The sequence below is a fragment of the Corvus hawaiiensis genome, chromosome 26, assembly GCF_020740725.1.
Source record: "Corvus hawaiiensis isolate bCorHaw1 chromosome 26, bCorHaw1.pri.cur, whole genome shotgun sequence".
Classification (NCBI taxonomy): domain Eukaryota; kingdom Metazoa; phylum Chordata; class Aves; order Passeriformes; family Corvidae; genus Corvus; species Corvus hawaiiensis.
In genome coordinates this window covers 18,593,665-18,616,193 of record NC_063238.1, presented here as the reverse complement: position 1 = coordinate 18,616,193, position 22,529 = coordinate 18,593,665, and the positions used below count along the sequence as shown (strand labels likewise).

Sequence of the window (22,529 nt, the reverse complement as noted above, 5' to 3'; positions counted from 1 at the left end):
ACCTCAACTCCAGCTGAGCTGTGGAGGTCTTTTCTCTGAATTTCCATCCGTGGTGCCTGCAGGTGATCCTAGAAGTATTGCCAGAAAGAAGGACAATAGACTTAGCATCACAGGGAAGCAGTGGAAACGAGGACAGAATTTCTTCTGCTGGGGAATGAGGGAGAAACTGGAGGATAAAATATGATGCCCTTTTTTTCCTTTTATTTTTGCTATTTTATTTTTTTAATAAGGAAAGGGAATGGTATCCTTTCAATACTTTATACAAAGTGTATGCATTGGACTATAACCTTCCTTCAGTCAGCTCTCATCTTCTATTTTCTCATTTAGGACAGCTACTTTTCAAATTCCTGTAGGAGTAGGCTGTTTCACTTACAGTAGACTCCATTTCCTCTATGATCTGCCTATCTAGAGTTCAGGTGAGATAAGAGCTTTAGCTTTGTAAATTATTTGGAACAGAATGGTTTCTTCAGGCACCTTACAAAGTATCTTGTGCTCCTAGGCAGTCTCAATTAAAACTCTGGTAATGCTTGGCAAATACAGCAGAAGAAGAAATACTGTTCAGGAACAGCAAATCAAAATGGATGTGATTTTACAGGACAATGTTCCACAATATTTACACTTAAACATGTAAAAAGGTAAAGGAATAAACAGGAGATGGAAATCAATTTGCATAAGTAAATATCTGAAAAATCAGCACTTATTAAGAAAATTTTTAGATCCTTATTTTCTTCTGAACTTAAGAACTGTAAAGAAAAAAAGAGAAGAAAAAAAGGAATAGGAAGAAATTTTAATATACCAGTCTTCAGACTTGGGAGACATTTCCTTGTTCCCATGACCCCAATCCATTTAGAAGATATATATCACCTCTTTTTTTTTTTTTTTTTAATTAAAAATTTATGGACAGTTAAAGATGTATCTAAATCCAGAACAGGACAATGACTTCTCCCTAGGAGTGGCAGTACTTCAGAGATAGTGTACTGTCAAAACCCACAACAAAAATATTTTTTCAAAGTATTTTCTTCAATGGCAGTATTTCAAATGACTGTGATGAAGTTCAAAGTCACTGCCAGGGAGCATCTGGGATAGGTACTGTCTCTGTAAATTTTCTAGTAGCTTGCAGAAAAATCCTGTCTTATGTCCTATCTTTCTGTACTAAAACTGAAAGGGGCATTCATATTAGCCTTATTGCTCTGGTTTATCAAAACTGATTCCACATTTTTCTGTCCACATGTACTTAAGTTAGTTTAAACCTTTTTCAAAGCAGTTATTTTTTCTGGGAAGTTACTGAATGCATCTAAACCTATTTTAAGGGAGTGTTACACCAGTTTAAATTGAGAGTGCACTACTTTTAACTAGATTAATTTAAGATTGACCTACTTGCACAAGTGCAGCTTTTTAAAACAGGGCAAGATTTAGAAGTAGTGCTTGGGGAAAACAAGGATTTCTCGAGAGCTCAGTTTTCAAGCACATTAGACATGATAAGTAATGTACCAATTACTGGATAAAATGTGACCATAGAACTATGTCTTCCAGCAGCAGAAAATATTTGGCAAAAAACTAAGTGTAGATAAACACAGTTGATCAGTAATGGTAATTTGATACTGTTATCTTCATATTCACATCAGAAAGAGAAATAGAAGTCAAACTAAAATACATTATCTTTTACCTCTGTAGCAAATTTACCAAGGTAGCTAGTGTACCATACTGAAATTCTGCAGAAAACCATTCTTCCATCAAAGAACATACAATAAATAATAACAAGTGAAACTCCATTACAGAAGTAATAGATGGTTCAGTGTACAGTGACATGTAAGGAGAATATTAATGCATGCTACTTACATACATGTGGAATATTTATAACGTGTGTATGCATAAAACTCCGTCTTTGGGAAAACAAACTCAAAAATTCAAGAATTCAGTTATTCAGTTTTGCTTATTTTTGTTAACTCTCCGGCATTCAAAAAAATTATTCAAGTTTGCAGGCTATAACAAGAAAACAAGCAAACAAACCTGTCACTTTGTACCATGCTGTTTGTAGATTGCCAAGTAAAAGCTTCTTGGACCTGATGCAAATACAGTGTCTTGTGTAATGTACTTGGACTCCAGTTAGTGCGTAGATTCTGCTGTGGGCACTGTGCTGGCAGCCAAGAAAAATTTATGAAAATCCTGATCTCTGAACTGCATAGATCAACTTGTAGTAAATTTCTTTTGGCTGCCGGTGTGGTTGACACAGTGCAGGAGATATATGCTGCTGGAAATGTGAACCAGTGGAGTTGTGAAAACCATCTCCTAAGGGAGCTCTGTGTCTTGAACAGTGCTCATGCTGTGGCTTGGTATAAAGGAAGCCAAGCATTACAGATCAAAGGAAGCTCTGTATTACAATGTTAACATGGCTTTAATTTTATAAAACATAGTGCTCTTAATTGATTATGTATGTTTTTAATAAGCAATTATCAACATCAAATTTGATCTATAACCAAGCAGTGTGACCTTGCAGTTGTCACGTGCTTATTTTCTAGTTCTGCACTAGGATAACTATGTAAAAGATTAATATCTTACTTGAATTTTTATTTTATAGTACTTGTGTTTGTGCTTGTAAACAGAGAATTTCAAATGTGGATTCAGATCAAAGGTTATCCTCCAAAATATTCTGTCTGCAGTTAATAGCTATTAACAGATACCTAAGGAAGAGAATAAGAGCAGGGTAAACATATGGCAATAAAACCCCAGCATATTCCCTCTTAGCTTCCAGTGATCTGCTCATTGAATTTCTGAGGCACAGGCCATATTTTTGTGTTTAGTAGCCTATGAGGGATTTCCTTTCATTAATCAGTGTAATCTCTTTTTGAACTCGTGTAAGCATTTGGTACCCACAACATCCTGTGACAATATGTCCTATAGTTTAAGCAGATGTGAAATACTACTTCTTTCTGATTTTTTTTTTAGACAGATGGACGCTCATATTGTAAGAAAGTAGTTTTCTAATAATATTATCTATTCCATTCATATTTTATGGCCCTCTGTCATATCTTGTTTACAGGATAAAGAGACCGAGACTGTTGAGTTGCAGCCTTGTTTATATATAATTATAAGGTTAAGGAAGTACAACTTCCATTTTACATTGAAACTATTTGAGTGCAAAATGAGAGAATTAGCAATATTATAAAGGATGACAAAACCCAACTATTACATTTATAATATTACACAATGATGAAGATGCCAGGATAATATTTCAAAGAGCTTTGCAAGTTGTGGGCATATGGAATAACGATTGATTCTTTTAATTTCACCATTTTCCCTGAAATCCAATTTAATTCAGGAATCAATTAACACCAGTAATACTTTCTGTCACAAAACCACACAGTCTTCAGTATTTAAAAGCAAACCAGTCTTTCCCTTATCAGTAAGTGCATTTTGTGCTGATAGAACTTCCTCCGTCCTTAAATTTTCCAAACCTTCCTGGATTATACTTTCTGGTGTGCCCCTGTCCCATATCCAGTCATTCCAAGATCTTACCTAAAATCTTAACTCTCAGATATCCAGCATCTGATGCATAAATTGTATCCTTAAAAATATTATAATGGTATGCAAAGCCCCACTTGAGAATAGAAAGATCCCTTTCAGCTATTGAAGAGGTGGAAATGATCCAAAAAATCATAAATGGCCCTGACTGCTTGTGAGGACTCAGTCATTGGACATAGGACTATGCAGATAGAAGAGGATCTGTTTGCTGGACCCCATCTACTGGCTGGAAGCCAGATGATGGAAAATGTTAACTGTTGGTAAAGTACTGACCTCATTTTTATAATTTTTGGGGAGGATTTTGCTTTCATGGAACACCCTTTGGCTTTGAGGAAAGCACTTCATTTGCATGTTTTTAAAAAGGAAATCTGTTTAAAACTGGCAGTCAGTGAAAGAAGTCTTGTAGATGAATCCAGCCCCATCTTCTAGATGTGCTTGACTAGATGCTTTTAATACATCCCAGGGGCTCTCAACGTGCATTATCAAACTCTCAGCTTCCTTCTTGGCCTAACATTTCTATATGCCCTATTATGCAAACTGAAAGAGAGGCTGAGGAATATAAGAGAATTGACTTTGTGATATTCTTAATTAAAGCAGTGGGATTGTAGACTAAGATGCACATTTTACATTGTGCTTTTCATGTCTGTAGAAGCAAGGTGATATTTAAACTGTAGGTTAATTGCCAGAGACGGTCCTGATGCAGGTTGCAAACCAAAAAGGCAGCACAGCTCAAGCCACTAAATTGCATATTGCTTCCATCGTGGCGTAGGTAAACACAGATCATTGCAAGCCTATATGGAGCAGTTAGGGAAATTGCAAACTCAGCTATCCATTCAAACTGCAACTGGAGGTTATTTCCCACTTACCAGGGCCAGCAGAACCTGCTTGCTTGCTTTCATTTGCCATCTGCCTCAGTTTGCAATCAGCTGGCCTATCTTAAACTGCTAATGAAAAGTGTTAAAGCGGATCTGGCTGACTTTGCATAGAAATAAATGAGGAAAGTTCACATTGTCTGTTACATCAACTTTGCTGCCAAGGAAACATCTAGCTGAAAGGCAGCATGGGTCCTTGCAGACAATTTTGGCAGCATTTGCACCTACAGTCACTGAAAAAGAACTGCCTTTTTTGGTTTTGTGGGTTTTTTTTTTAATTTTAAAGATGTCTTTGTCTCAAACAACTGTTTATGCAACAATGAAGTCAAGTTTATCTCCCAAAATGGATTCATTTAATCAGACCCTTGTATTAGTATATCAGGAGAATTGAGTTTACATGAGGAAATTTGGTTGAAAAATGTGAAATTTGCTTGAAAAATATTTGTTAAAGGGATTAATAAGTTGAAACTAACTGTGTTGGAGTTTTTGGCTCCTTTTTCTCTTTTTGTCATTCTCACGTTCCCCCTGCAGTATATGAGAAAAGAGTATTGGGAAGCCATTTTTGTTCAGGCCAATAGATTTATTTTAAATGAGTCCAAACATAAAATGTGGGCCAGCCCCTTCACGATTATTTTTATGACCCCACAATCTCTCACACACAAAAAACCCCTAACACTACATATACAACAAACAAACAAACAAATAAATACTCCTACCTTAATCTTTTCTCCTTTTAGAAAGAAGCTTAGCAGATTTTGAGTACTGAATCTGAGAGAGTTTTATATAATTCTTACATCTTTCAGAAATTTTTAGAGAATGGGGGAAAAAAGGGGAAAAAAACCCCATGTTCCAGTTCTTTTTATTCTTATCCTCTATGCATTGATATAATTGTTTACCATCAGTCTACAAAAAGGCAATATTTCTTTAAAATGTATGATACAAACTAATAGTAATAAAACTAAGGCTAATAATAGAGAAACTGACTGATGAGCCATGAGATTTCACAGCAGAGACTGAATTTCAGGTTCTTGAAAGATTATTTACTATGGAGAGCTTGTGAAAAGCCATGTCTCAAACATGTTGAGTTAAAAAAGAAAAAAAAAAAGAGAGAAAATCCCTTTTATTATTGCAAATAAGTCGAAAACAGTTTACAACTCAAAAATCAGATAATGAATGAATGGCTTGAAAATATTTATTTTTCTTTTAAGTCTGGTCTCCTAGTAGCAGTAATTTAGGAAAGAGGCATTATCCATGAACGTAAAATTCTCCCTTTAGACAGAAAGGGACATCTCAGTCATTTAAAGCAGGTTTAGCATTCCGACTGCCATGTGATCCAGGGTTCCTCAAGTCTCTATTTGTTGCTAGGGCCACTTAATGGAGACTTTTTCTTCAAGACAGCAGATTTAGGAAATACTAAAGATGCTCTATAGAATATTATTACTGTATTGCCATCTCATTTCCCCTGCCTTTTTAGGGGCAAACAGAATATAAAAAATCATGCTGCTAATTAATATGGATGTTGTCATGGTTTCCTGAGAGAACAAGACAAGGATTTTACAGTAATTACATATTTAATTACATTTTTATTTATTAAGCAGAAATGTAATGGATGTTGAAAAAGTAGAAAGATGTAGATAACCCTAAAATATAAGATAATACTATATCTGAATTTTAAGAACAGTATATGATTAACTAATGAAAGATTTTCTACAATATTAGTGTTCTCAAGTCTAGAGTATAATTAGTGCTTTTCCTGACAATTCTTCTCTTCAAAATGCCCAAACCATATGTTCTTGAGGCCAAAATGGTTTTAATCTATATTTAGACTTCCTAACTGTTTGGGTTCCAAAAAGTGCTGAGCAGCTAACACCAAAATCTGGAAACATATACAGCTAAAACATCAGGTTGTGAAAAAAGATGAAAGCAGAAAAATAAAAAAAAACCAAGTAAGTTAAAAGAGCAACATTTTTTGTTTGGGTTTTTGTTTGTTTTTTTTCTAGTGAACAGATTTAAGTCTCTCCTTCAAGTCAGTCTATGATAAGTACTTCCTGGGTTTGTACATATATCACTTAAGTCCATATCCTGTACTTCTGTAATTAATGTTTTGCCAGTGACTTAAATGAAAAGAACTAAGTCAAAAGCCTGAAGACTTGAGGGGGTGGAATTAATCTGACCATATGTTGATGTTTATATCTGAGTTAATCTGATGGAGTCCCTTTAGAGTTATAGGAGAGATATACTGTCTTCCTGGGTAAGGTGTGTTGCATCCTGAAGGAGGTGTCTAAAACAAACTAGATGAATCATGTTCTGAAATACCTGTTTCTCATCTCTTGCTGTGAGAGGTGCAGGTAGAGACATTTGTTACAGTTTTGAGTAGCTAGATAACTTCCACCAGTGATGTTGCATGGTGCCATTTCAGATTAGAGGAGAACTGAAGTGATAAGAACTTCAAAATAGCAGCACCAACCGGGGTCAAAAGAAATCTATCTCAGCCCTAGAGATGGATGTTTTGGGAGCAATTCAGTACAGCAGTCAGAAAAGGCATAAGCTGTTCCCTGCTGCTCTTGGTATGGCAGGACAAACACTTGTATTGGTCTGACTATGGTAATTCACGAGTGGGTTGCACCTCTGAAATTTTGAAGGCATAGTTGGTAGTATGGTGATGTGTAAACATACTTTTAGTTTCCCATTTCTAAGAATCATACAGACCACCTTTCTTGCGATGCAGTTTAGAAACTGATACTATGTAATTATGAGGAAATGGGATTACCACTGATTATTCAGGAAGCTGAAGATTTGGTAGTTATATGGAATTAATGTTGTTAGCTGTGCTTCAGCTAGCAGTGCTACCAGAAGCAGCAAAAATATTAGGGCCTGAGCTTCAGGAAAGTTATCAACTAAAATACAGATATAATCAACTGTCACTTCTTAACTGTTTTTTGTTTTTAATGATCACTTGTGACACTGGCAGGGCTGGCCATAGTGGCTGGCAGAGGTGCAGAGATAATGGTCCCAACCTGCCTGAGTGTGGGATGTGGCAGAGCAGATGTGGAAAACTGTGCCCCCAGTGACTCAGTGTTCTGCTCTCTGCTTTCCCAGTGGGAATCTCTGGTCTGAGAGCCATCAAACATGGAACCTCTGGCACTGTCCCTTCTTCCTGCTGGGGCCAACTGCTGTCGCTCCAGGCTGGGGTCCTGCTGAGCTCCTAATTCAGAGAAGGGGAAGTGTGCCAGGATTGACTTCTGCCCTGGTCTACATTCTCATGTCCAATCTCTCCTGAACTTTGTCAGGGACAACGTATTCCTGCCTTCGTCTTCCTCTCTAAGCAAATTCTTGCATAGGCTTCCTTCTGCTGGGAGGCCCAGGAGTATGGCTTGGCTGTCTGACCATCTTGTACTCTCCAGCACCCTTTGCTCTGCCCTCTGCAATCTGTCATCCTGGAGGCTGCCCTTCCATGGCAGGAGCTCAGTCATCTCCATGCCAACAAGTGCCAAGAGTCACTAGTGCAAACTGACCGTATTCCCCGAGTTCTAGAGAGACATACAGTGGTCCCTCCAGCTAGAGGAGCATACAGCTGTATGGATATAGAATCCTAGGATCTTAGCAGGAGGTTGTCCAATATATCAGAGTATTTCATATGAGTAAATTTTAACAAAGTAAAACCAAAGTAGCAGATTTGTCTTTCTGTCACTTTCTCTGTATACAGGATCCCCAGTTTGAAGTTGTCTTAATTTAAAATATGGTGCAAAGGTTTCCCTTTGAAGTCTGCAGACTTCTTAGAAAACTTGTCTTCTTTTCAGATCAGAGAACTTTTAATGATTTTTTCTTCTAATCACTTTGCCAATTAGGATTCAAAATTCCCATTTCTTTTTATCACCAGTTTAATGAAAAAAACCCAAACCATGGACAAATCTATCTTGACTTTTTTTTTTTTTCTTAATGTGAATTAAAAAAGAAAAATAACAGTGAAGGAAGAATTGTTCATATAAAAACTTTATATATATATACAAACCACTATGTCACTGTTTCAAAGCTCTCAAAGTTCTATGTCTGTGTTAAGATACAATGGTGTGTTAATAATAATAACCTGGTTTTGATGGGTTTAATGTGATTTAATTTAGAGGATATCATAATTACTCTCAGTAATTTAACTCATACAGGGTAAAAAATTTATCTAACAAAAATTTAGCCAACATAAGATTGCCACATAAATTAAATTCTATGTGCATTCTGTTGTGGGATTTTGGGGATTTTGGTGATCTTCAGGACTCTTTCAGATTTCTAAAAGGTGGTGAGATTCTAGAACAGGGTGCCCAGAGAAGCTGTAGATGCCCCATCCCTGGAAGTGTTCAAGGCCAGGCTGGATGGGGCTCTGAGCAACCTGGTCTAGTGGAAGATGTCCGTGCCCATGGCAGGAGGGTTGGAACTGAATGGTCTTCAAGGCCCCTTCCAACTCAAACCATTCTATGCTTCTGTGATTTCTGCCCCATGACAGATTACATCTATTGTGAATATTTGCAGTATGACTTTGACCTTCTTCCTAGCATTTACGAATATTTCTTCATAGGAGGACACACAGGACATAGGGGTAAATGAATAAAAATAAAAAAAGCCACCATGTTAACAAACCAGCACTTTATCTGAGTGGCTTAGAGGCAAACCCTATATTTTTTTTTGTTAAAGCAGCGGTTCAATTTTAATATGGCCTCATGCACAATTAAGACTCTCTTACATTTATTCTCACTCAGAGTGCCACATAGCAGTGGTAGAAAAATGTACATTCCCTTCACAGGAAGGACCCACAGGGACCAGACCATGGAGGATAGCTGAGAACCATGTGATATCTCATGCACATATCCAAATCTTCAACCCCAGCATGTATTCATTTTCACAGCCTTAAGAAAACAGTTTTAATTACTTCTCTAGCTTATTCTTCCCACTAAAATTAAAAATAGAAACAAAGAAAAGTCAGGAAAGAGTATAAATAGATAAGGCTGTTACAGTATTTGCAGCATTTCTAGTATGAAGACCTTTTCCAGCAAAAATGCAAAATTCCATTAAAATCCAAATTTATTTAAGATAGTTATTGTCTAAAGACGACCATGAAAACACCCAAAATAAAACTTTTCCATCTGTTAATCAATATGACCTTATTACTAATAGAATGAGAATGCCATTTGAGAATAATATACAGTAGTGGACCTGAGTGATGAAGAAGTTGATCCGAGGAGCTAGAGATTCAACCTAAATGTGGGAGTTTGTTTAGTTTGCTAGGTTCCCTGTCACAGCAGGGTTTCCTCAAAGCATGAAATAAAGCCATAAGCATTATATTTTCAGAAGGAACACATACCATCATATTGAAGCAAACTTTCATGTCTTCTCTACCTCCCCTAGGATCATTTCCAGCTGCTTCGCTTGCCTCTCTTTGGAGAAGTTGGTATTGATTCACTAGTCAGAATAGTTTTCAAATTTTTTCAGTTCTAGTGATTGAAACTGTGAGAAAAAGTGGATATATTCTTATATCCATGCTTTTTATAGAAAGAAATTTAAGAATATCTAAAGTAATTAATTCCACCCATTTCAAGCAATTTACTAAAAGTTGTACAATGTGCTTGGTAACAGATCTAAGTAGTAAATCAGAAATTCTTATCTTTTTCATGTCTTTGCCTTCTAAAGTACAGACTGATATGCATTATAAAAGAAAGTGGGGTCCTGACTTCTAAATTATGCCCACATCATGCAGAAACTGTAAAGCACTGCCAGGAAGGACTTACACACGGCTAAACTCAAATGTTCTCAACATGTCTCATCAATGATCTGAGTCACCTGAAGACAGCCTTGCTCTGTTAGAATGTGCCCTTGTCAAATTTCAAGGCAGCAATTTTAAATTTCACACTAATCTGTTCATCTTTTTAAAATAGAATAGTTTATCAAAAATATACACGTACGGGTGTAGGTATTCTAAATTATGCACAGAGTAATTAGCACAAACTTTGTATATAACAAACTGTCTGTACCTCCCATTGTGTCTGCATATATATATATGTATATATGTATATCTCACTAAGCCTACTGGAAAGGAGTTTATCGTGTGTGTTATGTATTAATAGAGGGAAAGAAGGCATTTTTTTTGTCACTGTATTTTCTCACAGTGAAAAAGCCTAGATATATAGATATATTATTGAAAAATGATTGTTTAAAATACCATGTGTAAAAAATAGATACACTAAGTTCATATAGAAAATGGATATGCTCTATATGATACATTCTTATTTAAACTGACAAAAAATTAGTTTTGTTCTTCATTTTTTCAAAGGTGCTCCATCCATCTTTTAGCAAAACTTCCTTTCCAAAATAACCACCAGACTACCAAATTTTAGTGCCAATGGCAGTTGAGATAATGTCAAGAAACTATATAAGATTTCTTAGACTGGAAAATGTGGCACCTTTATTTGGGTAAGAGTATTCCTATAATTTATATTCAGGTCCATGTATATTCTCAATATAGCGTATATATACATATAAGGTGCTTATGTAAGTGCATATGTAATGTATATGCTCAGTTCTGCTGTATTGTAATAAGGTCATAGAGAGAAAGAATCTTCTTTTATGACTGACTGTTGAAATATCATCTTCGAAATTCTGTCCTGTCTGGAAAGGATAAAACAAGATAAAACTTTTTTTTTTTTTTTTTTTTTTTCTTTCTTTCTGTATGCGTGTGGAGTAAGAATCTTACTCTACAATTTGCAGCATGTCAGCTGTTTGGATGTGTCAGGTGGTGGTACAAATGAACAGAATAATGAAAATGCAAATTCTGCTTACATCGAACAGAAAGTGATGGGTATTTTGTGTGTGCGTAATATTTCTGATTAATTGTAAGTTTGCCTTTGAGATACTGTCTTGTTGGTAAAAGGACTATAATAGAAGTCTTGTGCAGATTTACATTTCAGTTTGATATGAATTTAGTTAGAAAACATCTATCTACATCACATGAAAAATTAAATAAAATACTCTTTGGAAGAAAGAGTGTATGTCTATGTATAAAACAGGAAGAAAGAGTGTATGTCTATGTATAAAATGTCTTTGTATTTTTACAGTTTGTCATTTGAAATTCATTTTCTAGGGTTTCTTTTTCTTTTTCCTCTGGATGGAAAAGTCTTCAAAATTGAGGTCACGCGTTAAGCCATAAGGGTATGGCTTTTATAAATTGAACTCACATACCATTTAAAATGGAAATTAATATCTTCAGAACTAGGTTTTCTTAGTATCTTAATGTGGACAAGCATATTAGCTTTGTTTATCTGTAGATGTGAAAAATAATGTATATATAGGCTAGAGGGAAAGTCTTCCCCATACAACATGCTCCACACTGCTGGCTGTTGAATATTTGATATATTAGTACATATTTATATTCTGTAGTTTGGGCAGTGTTTGTAAAGTCAGGCAGATTTAGTGCCTAAAATAGTTTATAGCCTCAGAGAAAAGTGTCAGTATAAAAATAATAATTTTATCTTAGTTCTTTACACACAGTACCTTTTTTTTTCTTCCCTTGTGAAATCAAACTTGAGATAAAATCAGAAAAACAATTGCAATCTTTTTGAGCTTACAGCCATTCTATTCCAAATCTCCATGCTAATAGGGAACACAAGAGGTGCACAAGTTTTGGGCTAGTGAAAAATATTTCCCAATATTTTTCTACTACTCTGTGGATATACAACAAGATGTAACTGAGACTATCACAATGAATATTCACCATTGTATATCTTTTGGTGGCAACTTTAGCTTTAAAAATCATTGTAGTCATATGCATTTTAACTCTGTTATGACTTGTTAAAGTTTGTGATGGTGCTTCATTTTGCCGTGTGGACTGAAATATGTCCTACTTGGATAATGTATACTGACATATAGAATCATTTGGGACTCTCTCCTTCAGTGGTAGCAAATGAAAATGTAAAAACTACCCAATGTCAATAGGATAAAAAGCTAGCCTGAGCTAGTATGAATGCTCACGGAGCACTGGCCAAGGAATTGAAGGTGGGCTACTGTCAACCTTGCAGTCACACTTCTGTGCAGCCTTGAGAAAAAGAGCAAGCACTTACAGAAGGTTGTCCTTCTGCACTCTCAGGAGCTTTTTACAGTAGCATTGAGGTACTCCGGGCAAGTCTGCACCTTAAAGCAAAGAGGCACTGAATAATTTTTGCCTAATTAGAGAAATCTAATCATATGCAAAGCACAAAGGGTGGAAACTAAGATAGTAATAAGTCCCTACCTGTACTGGACTCAGACAGCTCATCTTGGGATGGTTTAAACGTGAGTTTCAATTGCACTAAGTTATTTGGGTCAGTTTAAATTCAGGACGCCCTGGAGACAATCATGACTCTTGGTGGAAATTGTTATGAATAATGGGGCTATTTGACTACAAGTAGAAAATATGTTCCCTGTTAAATCATTGTCACCCCAGGCAAGAATATTATTCTCCCAGCTCTTTCCTGTGACCTTCTCACTTCCCCCTTATTCATTTGCTCAAGGGCTGTTCTGCCTTTGCCACACTTAATGGCTCCCCTGATGGCTACAAGTTGCATTGCACGAGGTGGAAATAAAGACTAAATCCAGAGGGGCAGTCAAGACACTGAATGTAATGTTTGGGATTTTTTTCTTTTTTTTTTTTCTCTTTACATAATCTCCCCTATCCAAAAGACGAAAAGAGAAACAGCCAGCCCCTGCGTAATATCTGTTGTCTGACATGGTCCCACTGTCACTTAGAAGTACTACTTTAAAAGTCCTCTACCACATGCTTATTATCTGTGATTCTGGAAGGAAGATATGCCAGTAGCTGAAAGTCGATTTTATTTATTTCCCTGTTGCTATTTATTTCACATCTTTCAGATCAACATGGAACAAAATGTAGAAATTCCAGAAAATCTGTAAGGGAACTCAATAAGGACTGATAAACAAAGATGTATTGATTCCTCATGTATTGCATAACTGGCACAAATAGAAGCAATAGACTCTTCCAAGACTGTTGATTAACTGTGGCTTATTGAAATTTTAGAAATTATAACAAGTTAACTTCCCAAACCTCCTGCCTCAAACAGTAGAGGTAAAACATGCAGAACACTCCTTGATCTACTGATACTAACAAGCCTAATGATAGTGGTAGAATAAATACTATTCATTCAAAACGATTTGAAAATTGTTCAGTACGTAATGTGGCCAACTTGTTAGGGCATTTCTTAATAAGACTTAGACTAGTTAATATTCTTAATTATGATGTAGGAAGCATGGTATAGGAGGGAAATTTGCTTTCAGAAGGTCTGAAAAGCAAAAGAAGGTTACTTCTTAAATACTCAAATTAATACCCGGGAAAGAAATTTTGAACTCTAATAAACCTGATTTAGAACCTTCACAAAACTCAGAAAAGAATTGAAAAGTAATGTGAGACTTTTCATGATAGTATGAAAGCTGTAGTACAGTAACATGCTCATCTTTTTAGTCTTTCCATCTTAAACCTATGATTATTTAAAATTACAATAATTGTTCCATTATAAGTGCAGAATGAAAACCTTTGCAGAGTTCTTTCTGTGCATCACTTCCTATGCGGAGTTTAGCTACAGAAGCTGTGGATTTTTCATATGAGATGATGTCAACATCAGCTTTGTTTGCATATAGAAGGCCAGATTCAGATATCAAGAGCATTTGTCATCAGGACAGTCAGGCTTATCAAACCTATTGAAACAGCACATTGACAATCTGCTTTTCTATAAAAAGAACTGCATCTAAGAAAAATATTGTCATAAAACATTTCATCTGGAAACCACATAATTATAAATGATAAGATAAACTCATTTCTAAAAGTACATTATGTCACATTAATTTTTGAAAGATGTGATTTTTCTGCACAGTTATATTGAATAGAAGATCAAGAACATTTAATTTTCATATTTTAAAATTAAGAATCAGAAGTTTTGTTATGAGAAGACTCTGTGAACTAGGAATATAGTTTCACTTGTGTCTGTTTTCATGATTTCATTCAAACATTTATTTCACAAACATCAGCATGGCTTCAGACATCATGAAGGCATCTACTGCCAAGTGTTTCCTCTTTCATATGTACTTTGGATAAAGTTTATTTTATTGTGTCAACAAGAGGAAATACTTGAGAAATTGAAATACTGTCAACTATGTCCTCAAAGTTCTGTAATGTATATATGTGTAATTTTGTTGCTGATGCAACTTAATATTATTACTACTGACATTTAAAAGTACTTCCAGATCAAGTTCCAGCAGTGGAAAATAACTGTCTATCCCCAAAGAATCTACAGATTATAGGATAAGAGTTAAAGATGAGCATAGGCCTTTCATTATTTATACTTCTCTTTCAACAAGAAACGACTTACTATAGGTAACACCAGTTTCACATAAGTGCAGTGATTAAAAATTAGATGGTCAGCATAAGATGCTGATCTAGAGTATTTCTCTTGTCAGTGGGACAAGATCACAGTTCTGGAGGATGGTTCTTCCCATCCCTAGGTGGTGAAATGGGCAATATTCTGGATGTGACCCTTCTCAGATGACTGGAATCTTTCTCCTGATGTAAAATATTTTTCCAAAGCCTCATTTTGTGACAGGTTAAGTATGACAGAATCTGTATGAAAGACTCACAGAAAGATATGCAGAATGATGTCTTAGATGAGTAAGAAGAGACAAAATTAATACCATAGATGTCCAGCTCTGAAACTTTTTTTAGAAAAGATTCCATTGGCTTTGATTTGTATTTGCTTCAGAAGAGTGCAATAATTCTACTGCCAAAGTTGTGTCTAATACTCTGTAATAAAAAATATAAAGATGTTTTCAGAAGAGAATTACAAAAACATTAAAGTGGTCTATAATATGAGTCCATGTTTTTGCGTTTTTCTTTAGTTCTACAAAAATAAAAGAAGCTCTAGTACTTAAATAAGCAACTACACTTCTTACAGGGAAATTGCACAGTGAAATATTTTAGGACATCTATTTTCCTTATTAGGATTTCAGTTACAGTGATTCAGAAATGGACAACATCTACATATAATCAGCAGGGGTCTGATTACAAGTGTTTGAATGACTAGGTGCCCTGTGGGGTTTGTCCTAAATAGGTAGTCTTCAGTTTGTGAAGTTTACCAAACAAAGTCAGGATATTTTCCTTTTGGAGCTATGTCTTGATGAAAGCATTTTTAGTTGGGTTCATGGCAACATCAGGTTCAAGTCATAAATTGCACAAAAGCCTAGACATGAACTATGACAGTTGAACCCTACACTTACCATGTGTATCAATTAAAAAGGTTTATGTTTATGATGACTGTAACAGTACCATACATTACAGCATAATGCTTTCCTTGTTGGAAAAAAAAAGAGAAAACTGCCTTTTCTGCCACATTATCCTTGGTATCCTTGATGATCCATTAATTACTACACATTACCTTGTGAAATTCAAATGCAGTGAAAACATCTTGCAAGTGCAGAGACCTCCATGTGTGTTATTTTTGTTAATATGTTTGTGGATTCAAAAGTCTTCTTTCCTTTTCTTCTCTTCACAGGAAACGATCTCTTTCTAGTTGCAGTGCATGAACTTGGACATGCTCTGGGCTTGGAGCACTCTAATGATCCCACTGCAATCATGGCTCCATTTTACCAATATATGGAAACTGACAACTTCAAACTACCTAATGATGATTTACAGGGCATCCAGAAGATATACGGTATGTCATGTTCTCATCAGACAATGCAAGCTTTTCAGTTTAGAATACCTTTGAAGTCCTCCTGTCCATATCACCTCTCCGAAAGAGTTCATTAGTGTGGGCTTCACCAGTTGTTATGCCACAGGCTCTATGTGAGTAAAACATCCAAAGATTTTGAGGACACTCTTACTTCGTTTCTCACTCTTCTCAACTTATATTCAAAATCTTCACTTGCCTGGAATAGTAATTTTAAATGTTTTAAAAATCCATAAAGAAAACATGTGCAAAAGGATTCCAAACTATGAAAATATTAAGAAATGCAGGCCTTTAACTACAATGAGATTATTTACACAGGTGTCCAAGCTCATGTAACTGGATGAATTGATTGCTTCTCAGTTTACCAGTTATAATACAGAAAATTTCCCTCAAAATCTGAGGTCCCAAAAGCACCCTTTCTTATGAAAAATATAACAAATTGATCTCAAAATAATGTTATCACCAGCCCCTACAGAGGGTAAAGAAGGGCCTACTTCTTTAAAATATGTTAATTTATGTTTTTTATGGCCTGATATAAAATACACATGGTACAAATTTGTTCTGCATTTAACAAGGCAATTGAATTTTTTTTAAAAATTCAAAACAATAACATAATTGTGATTATGGGTTGAATGTAACACTAACTCCCATATTACTATCCCTTAAATTTCCAAAGACATAATTTTGTTTTTGTTTTTGGTTTTAAATAGTCTTCTATTTTTTTTTTTTAAATATACTTTATTTTAAGAATTGAAAAATCTGTGGTATCTCTGTGTTAACGCTTTGTATCCAGTGCATATAATTTGGAATTGCATTGCTTAATATTCTTTAATTAAATTTGCATTGGATTAAATTTTATACTCCCAATTTTTCCCGTGTAAAATTTGTCATGTTTATATTGAATATTGTGAGGGCCCTTCCTTCTTTATCTTTACTACCAGAAAGGACAACTATGATCATGTAGAATTACTGTATTGCTAACTAGACATCTGCAGCCTCCATGGTGTAATAGTAACAAGAATTTTAAAGTATCATATTAACAAGAACAGATATATATTTTCATAAAGCATAAATAGCAATTTCAAAATGATTGGCTGATCAAGTTTTGTTTGGTTGGGTTTTTTTCCTGTGTGATTAGCTGGAAGGAAGGTTGTTTCTCATGACCTCATGAGCTGGTAGTCTAGACTTAAGGGCTAGACAAGAATACTTTGCTGAAAACTAGCTGCTAAGCTCAAACAGCTGTGGGCTATACATTAGGAGAAATGTGTTACCCCTGGGAAGTAATATCTGACATCACCACCAAATGGCATAAAAAAACTTTGATTTGGGGTTAAAAACTTTCCAACATAAGCTACTGCAAACTGATTCCTTTGCTCCCTTTAAAATCAAGATGTGATCTGGAATCATATGCCTCAATAAAAATGTCACACCTATTAAAATAATTACTTTGGTCTGCAGTATTCCTTGAAATACTGTTATTAACTGTAAATTATAAATGTCACAAGTCTTAAAATTGTGAATGAAATAAATGCCTTAATAAATTGCATGACAACCATTTGGCAAGTTTAAGATTTCCTTACATAATCCATCTTGTTCTTTATAAAGTATGTGGTTTTTTTGTAAAATTCTCAGAAATTTGAATGCCATTTGTGCAGTTTTAGAGTTTTCTTACTATTCAACAGTGTTTCTGAATCTGGTCATGCAAATGGTATTTATTTTTTAAAGTCAACATGTATTATCTATTTAAGTGATTCGAAGAGAGGCCTAAATAGAATGAGCAAAAATTAAAACATTCATCTTGTTTCCAGAAATCTTATGGATCCAAGTGAAGCTCCTTGTCTTTTTGTCCATGAAAAATAAATGTTACTAATATGTGTAGAGACGGGAAGGCATTTTCAGTATACTCATTTCAAGTCATTCAGTATGTGATTAGGGTTATGATCAGTATCTATCTGGGATGGCCTGATGAATTTCAGGTAGAGATATTATGAGTGGGATAGTCATTTCATCAAACTCTGTATATTGTGACAGATAATATATTTGAAAGAGAAAAAAAATGTTTTAAGACTGCTCTACAGAGTTTTAGTTTTTCACTTGAAGAACATATGTGAATTACGGAAGAGGAGTGGTGTAGTGTGTGTAGGATGCCCAGGATTTGAAGTCCAGTTTTAGGAGCTCCTGTACACAGCAAGGGACATTGGAAAAAGCTGGGAATGTCCTGTCTCTAATGAATGTGACATTACTTGATCTAAAAATTTGGTCGGTTGGAAATAGCGGGTATGGTACATACATGCATGTGTGAATTGGTGAGTATAGATTAAAGATATAGGTTGAAAATCTATTAATTGATGATGATCCTATAAGGAACAAGATTTTTTTTCATTTATTTGTACAAGAAACAATGATTCTGTTGTAAGAGCTCTTACTAAGTTGCTAAATAATGTGCTTTGAATTACTTCTCATCTGAAATGATGGTGGCCTAAGCATCCTTTGAAGGTTTTACTGGAATGTTGTTCCAATAAGGAAGATTCTGGATAATGAAAAGTAATTATTTTCCTTGGTTTTGGTAGTCATTCTTTATACCCTTTATAACCAGTGCCTGGTCGGTAACTGGAACAGGCTCCCCAGGGAAGTGGTCACAGCACCAGCCTGACTGAGTTCAAGAAGTGTATGGATAGTGCTGTCAGTCACATGGTGTGACTCTTGGGGTGTCCTGGACAGGGCCAAGAGCTGGACTCAGTGATTCTAAAGGGTCCCTTCCGACTCAGCATATTCTGTGATTCTATGATTCAATGATTTCATGACATCAGAAAGGTATGTTAGGTCACTTTTTCATTCCCCTTTCACTGTTGGGTTTGTACAGCTTACAGCTGGTTTTTGTTATGTATGTTTCCTTTTGTGGGTTTTTGTATTACATCCTGCTGCTGTATTTTTAAAGGTCCACCTGACAGGATACCACCACCAACAAGACCTCTGCCAACAGTGCCCCCACATCGTTCAGTCCCTCCAGCAGACCCGCGAAAGAATGACAGGCAACCTAAACCTCCCCGGCCACCCACCGGTGACAAACCTTCCTATCCCGGAGCCAAGCCTAACATCTGTGATGGGAACTTCAACACTCTGGCTATTCTTCGCCGGGAAATGTTTGTTTTCAAGGTAGGAGCCTGTGAATTTTTCAGTGTTACATCAAATGTCTACATTTCCCCTTTTTTATAAAGCAAACTCTCATTCATCATGACTCTACATTCCCAGCCTCCCCACAGTTAGAAAGTTCAAGAAAAAAATTTAAAAATAAACATACACATGGCTTAAACATCTAGCAGGGGACTGCTGCGATGTTCTATTTTAGGAAAATACACGTCAGCAGAAACTGTAATGCTTCAAAATGTAAGGGTAAATAAATGCTGCATGTTATGGAAAGATGTGTAAATCAATGAATAATAGGGATGCTTTTGTAGGGAATACAGCCGCATGCCAACATACAGTAGATACTGTGTCTTCAGCACTTGTTCTTTTTTTTTTTAATGGATCTATAATTTTAACTTTACAATTAGATCTGTCATTTACAAAGGAAGTTTGTCATTTTGTTGTGGTTGCATTGAAACCACAATATCTCACTAAAGGTCTTTGCTACAGAATTCTTACTGCAAATGTGTCATTGTTTATTTCCATTCATCTTGCTCTGAGCTGAAAATGTGGTGTATATATGTCTTGGCACAATATAAAACAAGTTGAAATAAACAAACTGAACTGAAAGGCAGTCTTTTAATAGAAGCACTTTGCTAAGACTCATGGACATCAAAGATAACTTTAGGAGGATGATCAGCAGTATAGCTTTCAGAAGGCATTGAATGTTGAAGAAAAATTACAGAATCACTATTGCTCAGTCTCTTAAACCAATATGCTGACAGGTAATGTGCAAAAATTTCAGAAACAAGCAACAGGATTATCGGTTTTTTTGAAGTGATAGTGTATCAAATTTGCTTAAGCAATAGGAAGTGTGAGATCTTTGTTTTGTAAATGTATGATAGGATCCTTTTTATCTTCAGTATTACGGGTGGAGAAGAAGGGCCTTTCATGTGAATAGATAAGTGTTTTCTCTTCAGCAATAGTGTAAATGCAAGGGAAAGGCAATATATTTGTCCCAAAACATGAAGTTTCCTGTTCAATTTTGTTGTTCTTTCTGATAGGACCCATTTCTCCCTTATGTGTTTTCTTTTTATATAACCTATCTTACCAGATAAATCTTATTAGCAATTCTACCCAGGCTTTCACTTTCTTTAGCATATCTAAAAAAACATGTACAAATAGCTTTACATGAATTCATTCAAAATTATTGAGCTACCTTCACAATCCAATGGACAGGAAATATTTTTCCCAAAAACAGCTAAGGATTTTTGCAGCCTGGGGCTGTCAGCCCATTCTGTTTGAATAGATGGTATATGGTCAAACACTGGGAGGTCCTGAACCATCAGTCTTTTATGACTAAAACGCAAAGGTTGAAGAAGAACCTAATTTTCTAACTTGACATTAAACAGGATATTAAAATACGTACTTCAATCTCATGTCATCTACCTCAAGAGCAATAGAACATACTCTCATTTAGTTTAGACATAAATCAATAAACTTAGAAATGTTGTTCCACTAATATAAAATTTCCTGTCTAGGCAAGTCTGTGTTCCTGTATAAATATATTCACCACCATTAATAATCACTCTTATCTGTTCTGATTGAAAACAAATTAAGTTTTCTTCAAAAACGTTTACTGCTTAGTGCCTTAACACCATATATTTACTGTAAAGTGTGTATGCTTGCTACTCTGCAGACTGCATTTATGTTCCAAAATTAAAATTCCTTTCATGATTGTTCCAATGAGGAAATACGATAAAAGTCTCAGAGAAAAACGACCTGTAACAGAACCCTTACAGATTTCATGTATAGAGTCTGATTCTCCAAATGAAGTCACTGCAATCATAAAAGCAGTGTGTTAGGAAGGAAGGAAGAGGTCACCTTTGTTGAGGCTTATTTCTTTAGGGTCACACAGTTTTCATTTTCCCCTCAGGTTGCCTGGGAACATAACAAGGCTTGCCTTGGGTTAGCGTGCTAAGCAATGGATTTTGCCTAAGTGTAGAGATTTTGACTTTGTAGAATGAGTGTCTTTGAATGCTTGACTTAGTGAGCCTTAACTCTCCTGTTTGTGCATTAATTTGCTAATGAAGATTTTTGTCTGCTAAAGGATTTTTATTAACTGAGATTTTTTGGGGGGAGCAGGGGGTGATGTAGAGGGAAGACTATAAAAGGAGCAGAAAAGGGGAAAAATTAGAAAAGTCAACTTGCAGAATCCTGGGGCGTGGGACAGGTTGTAAGGCAAAGCTCAGCATGTCTGCATGTAGCAGAAAAAGGGCAGGAATTAATTCTTAGGAGGTGTAAACAGAAATAGGGACTGAACACAGGGAAAGCATCCAGCAGTGGAGGAAACCAAGCTGGAGGTTCTGTGGTCTGTCACAACAAAAATAACCCAATGTCGTGGCAGGTTTGCTATGCTGGACAGTGAGGTGCCGCGACCTTCCTAAAAGCGTCTCCAAGGCGAAGCCGCTCAGCAGGACCACCACACACTCACACACGTGTACACGCACACACACATGGATAGCTCCAGAAAATGGGTCAACGACAAAGAGCCAGGAAGGGTCTTCGTATGGAGTTCCACGGGAGGAGTTTAATGCAGCCACATGCATGAAGGGGTCCACGGACAAAGACAAAGAACACAGGAGGGCCCAGGTTTATATATGGGAGCAGAGTGAGCATCAGAGGCCAGTGATCTGAGGGCACGGGGGCAGTACAAAGGTGGGACTGGGGTATGGGAGCCAATGGGAAAACTCTGAGGGAGTGGTGATGGGGCAAGGGCCAATGGGGGAACAGGGAGTGGAGAACCTTCTAGGGCAAGAACATATAAGGCAGGAAGGGGCAGGGAGGCCAACGGGCCAACTGGGGGAGCAGAACTGGAGTACATTAACATAACAGAACAGAGCATCCTGGGGGAAAGCCCTTTTTTTCACCCCAACCTGGGGAGGATCTTTGGCACTAGGGGCTGTCCCACCATTGGACTCTCTTTGTCCCTTGTATCACAGGCCCACCAGCCTCCACAACCCAAACCTCTTTTCCCCCACCAGCCTCCACAACCAACCTCTTTTCCCTTGCCCCTTAATGGTAGTGCAAGGGAAGACTGGGAAGGTATGAGTGATGGGGTTGAGAGCCAAGTACAGAAAGGTAGAGAACAGGGGATTGATGACGGTACTGTGCCGGGTGGAAACAATTAAAGAAGAATTATGACCTTCATTGGAAGAATTATTGCTGGGTAGTTCCCAGTTGAGTTAAATGAATAAAG

The 22,529-nt window shown here is 36.3% G+C and overlaps 1 protein-coding gene across 1 annotated transcript in view; it reads left to right on the top strand.

Moving 5' to 3' along the window:
* MMP16 (matrix metallopeptidase 16) overlaps positions 1-22,529 on the top strand; it is a 174,632-nt gene that overhangs the window by 102,161 nt on the left and 49,942 nt on the right. The window contains exons 5-6 of the mRNA XM_048286375.1: positions 15,968-16,129; positions 19,083-19,300. Coding sequence (XP_048142332.1) covers positions 15,968-16,129; positions 19,083-19,300 — 380 coding nt within the window. The remainder of the gene's footprint in view (positions 1-15,967; positions 16,130-19,082; positions 19,301-22,529) is intronic.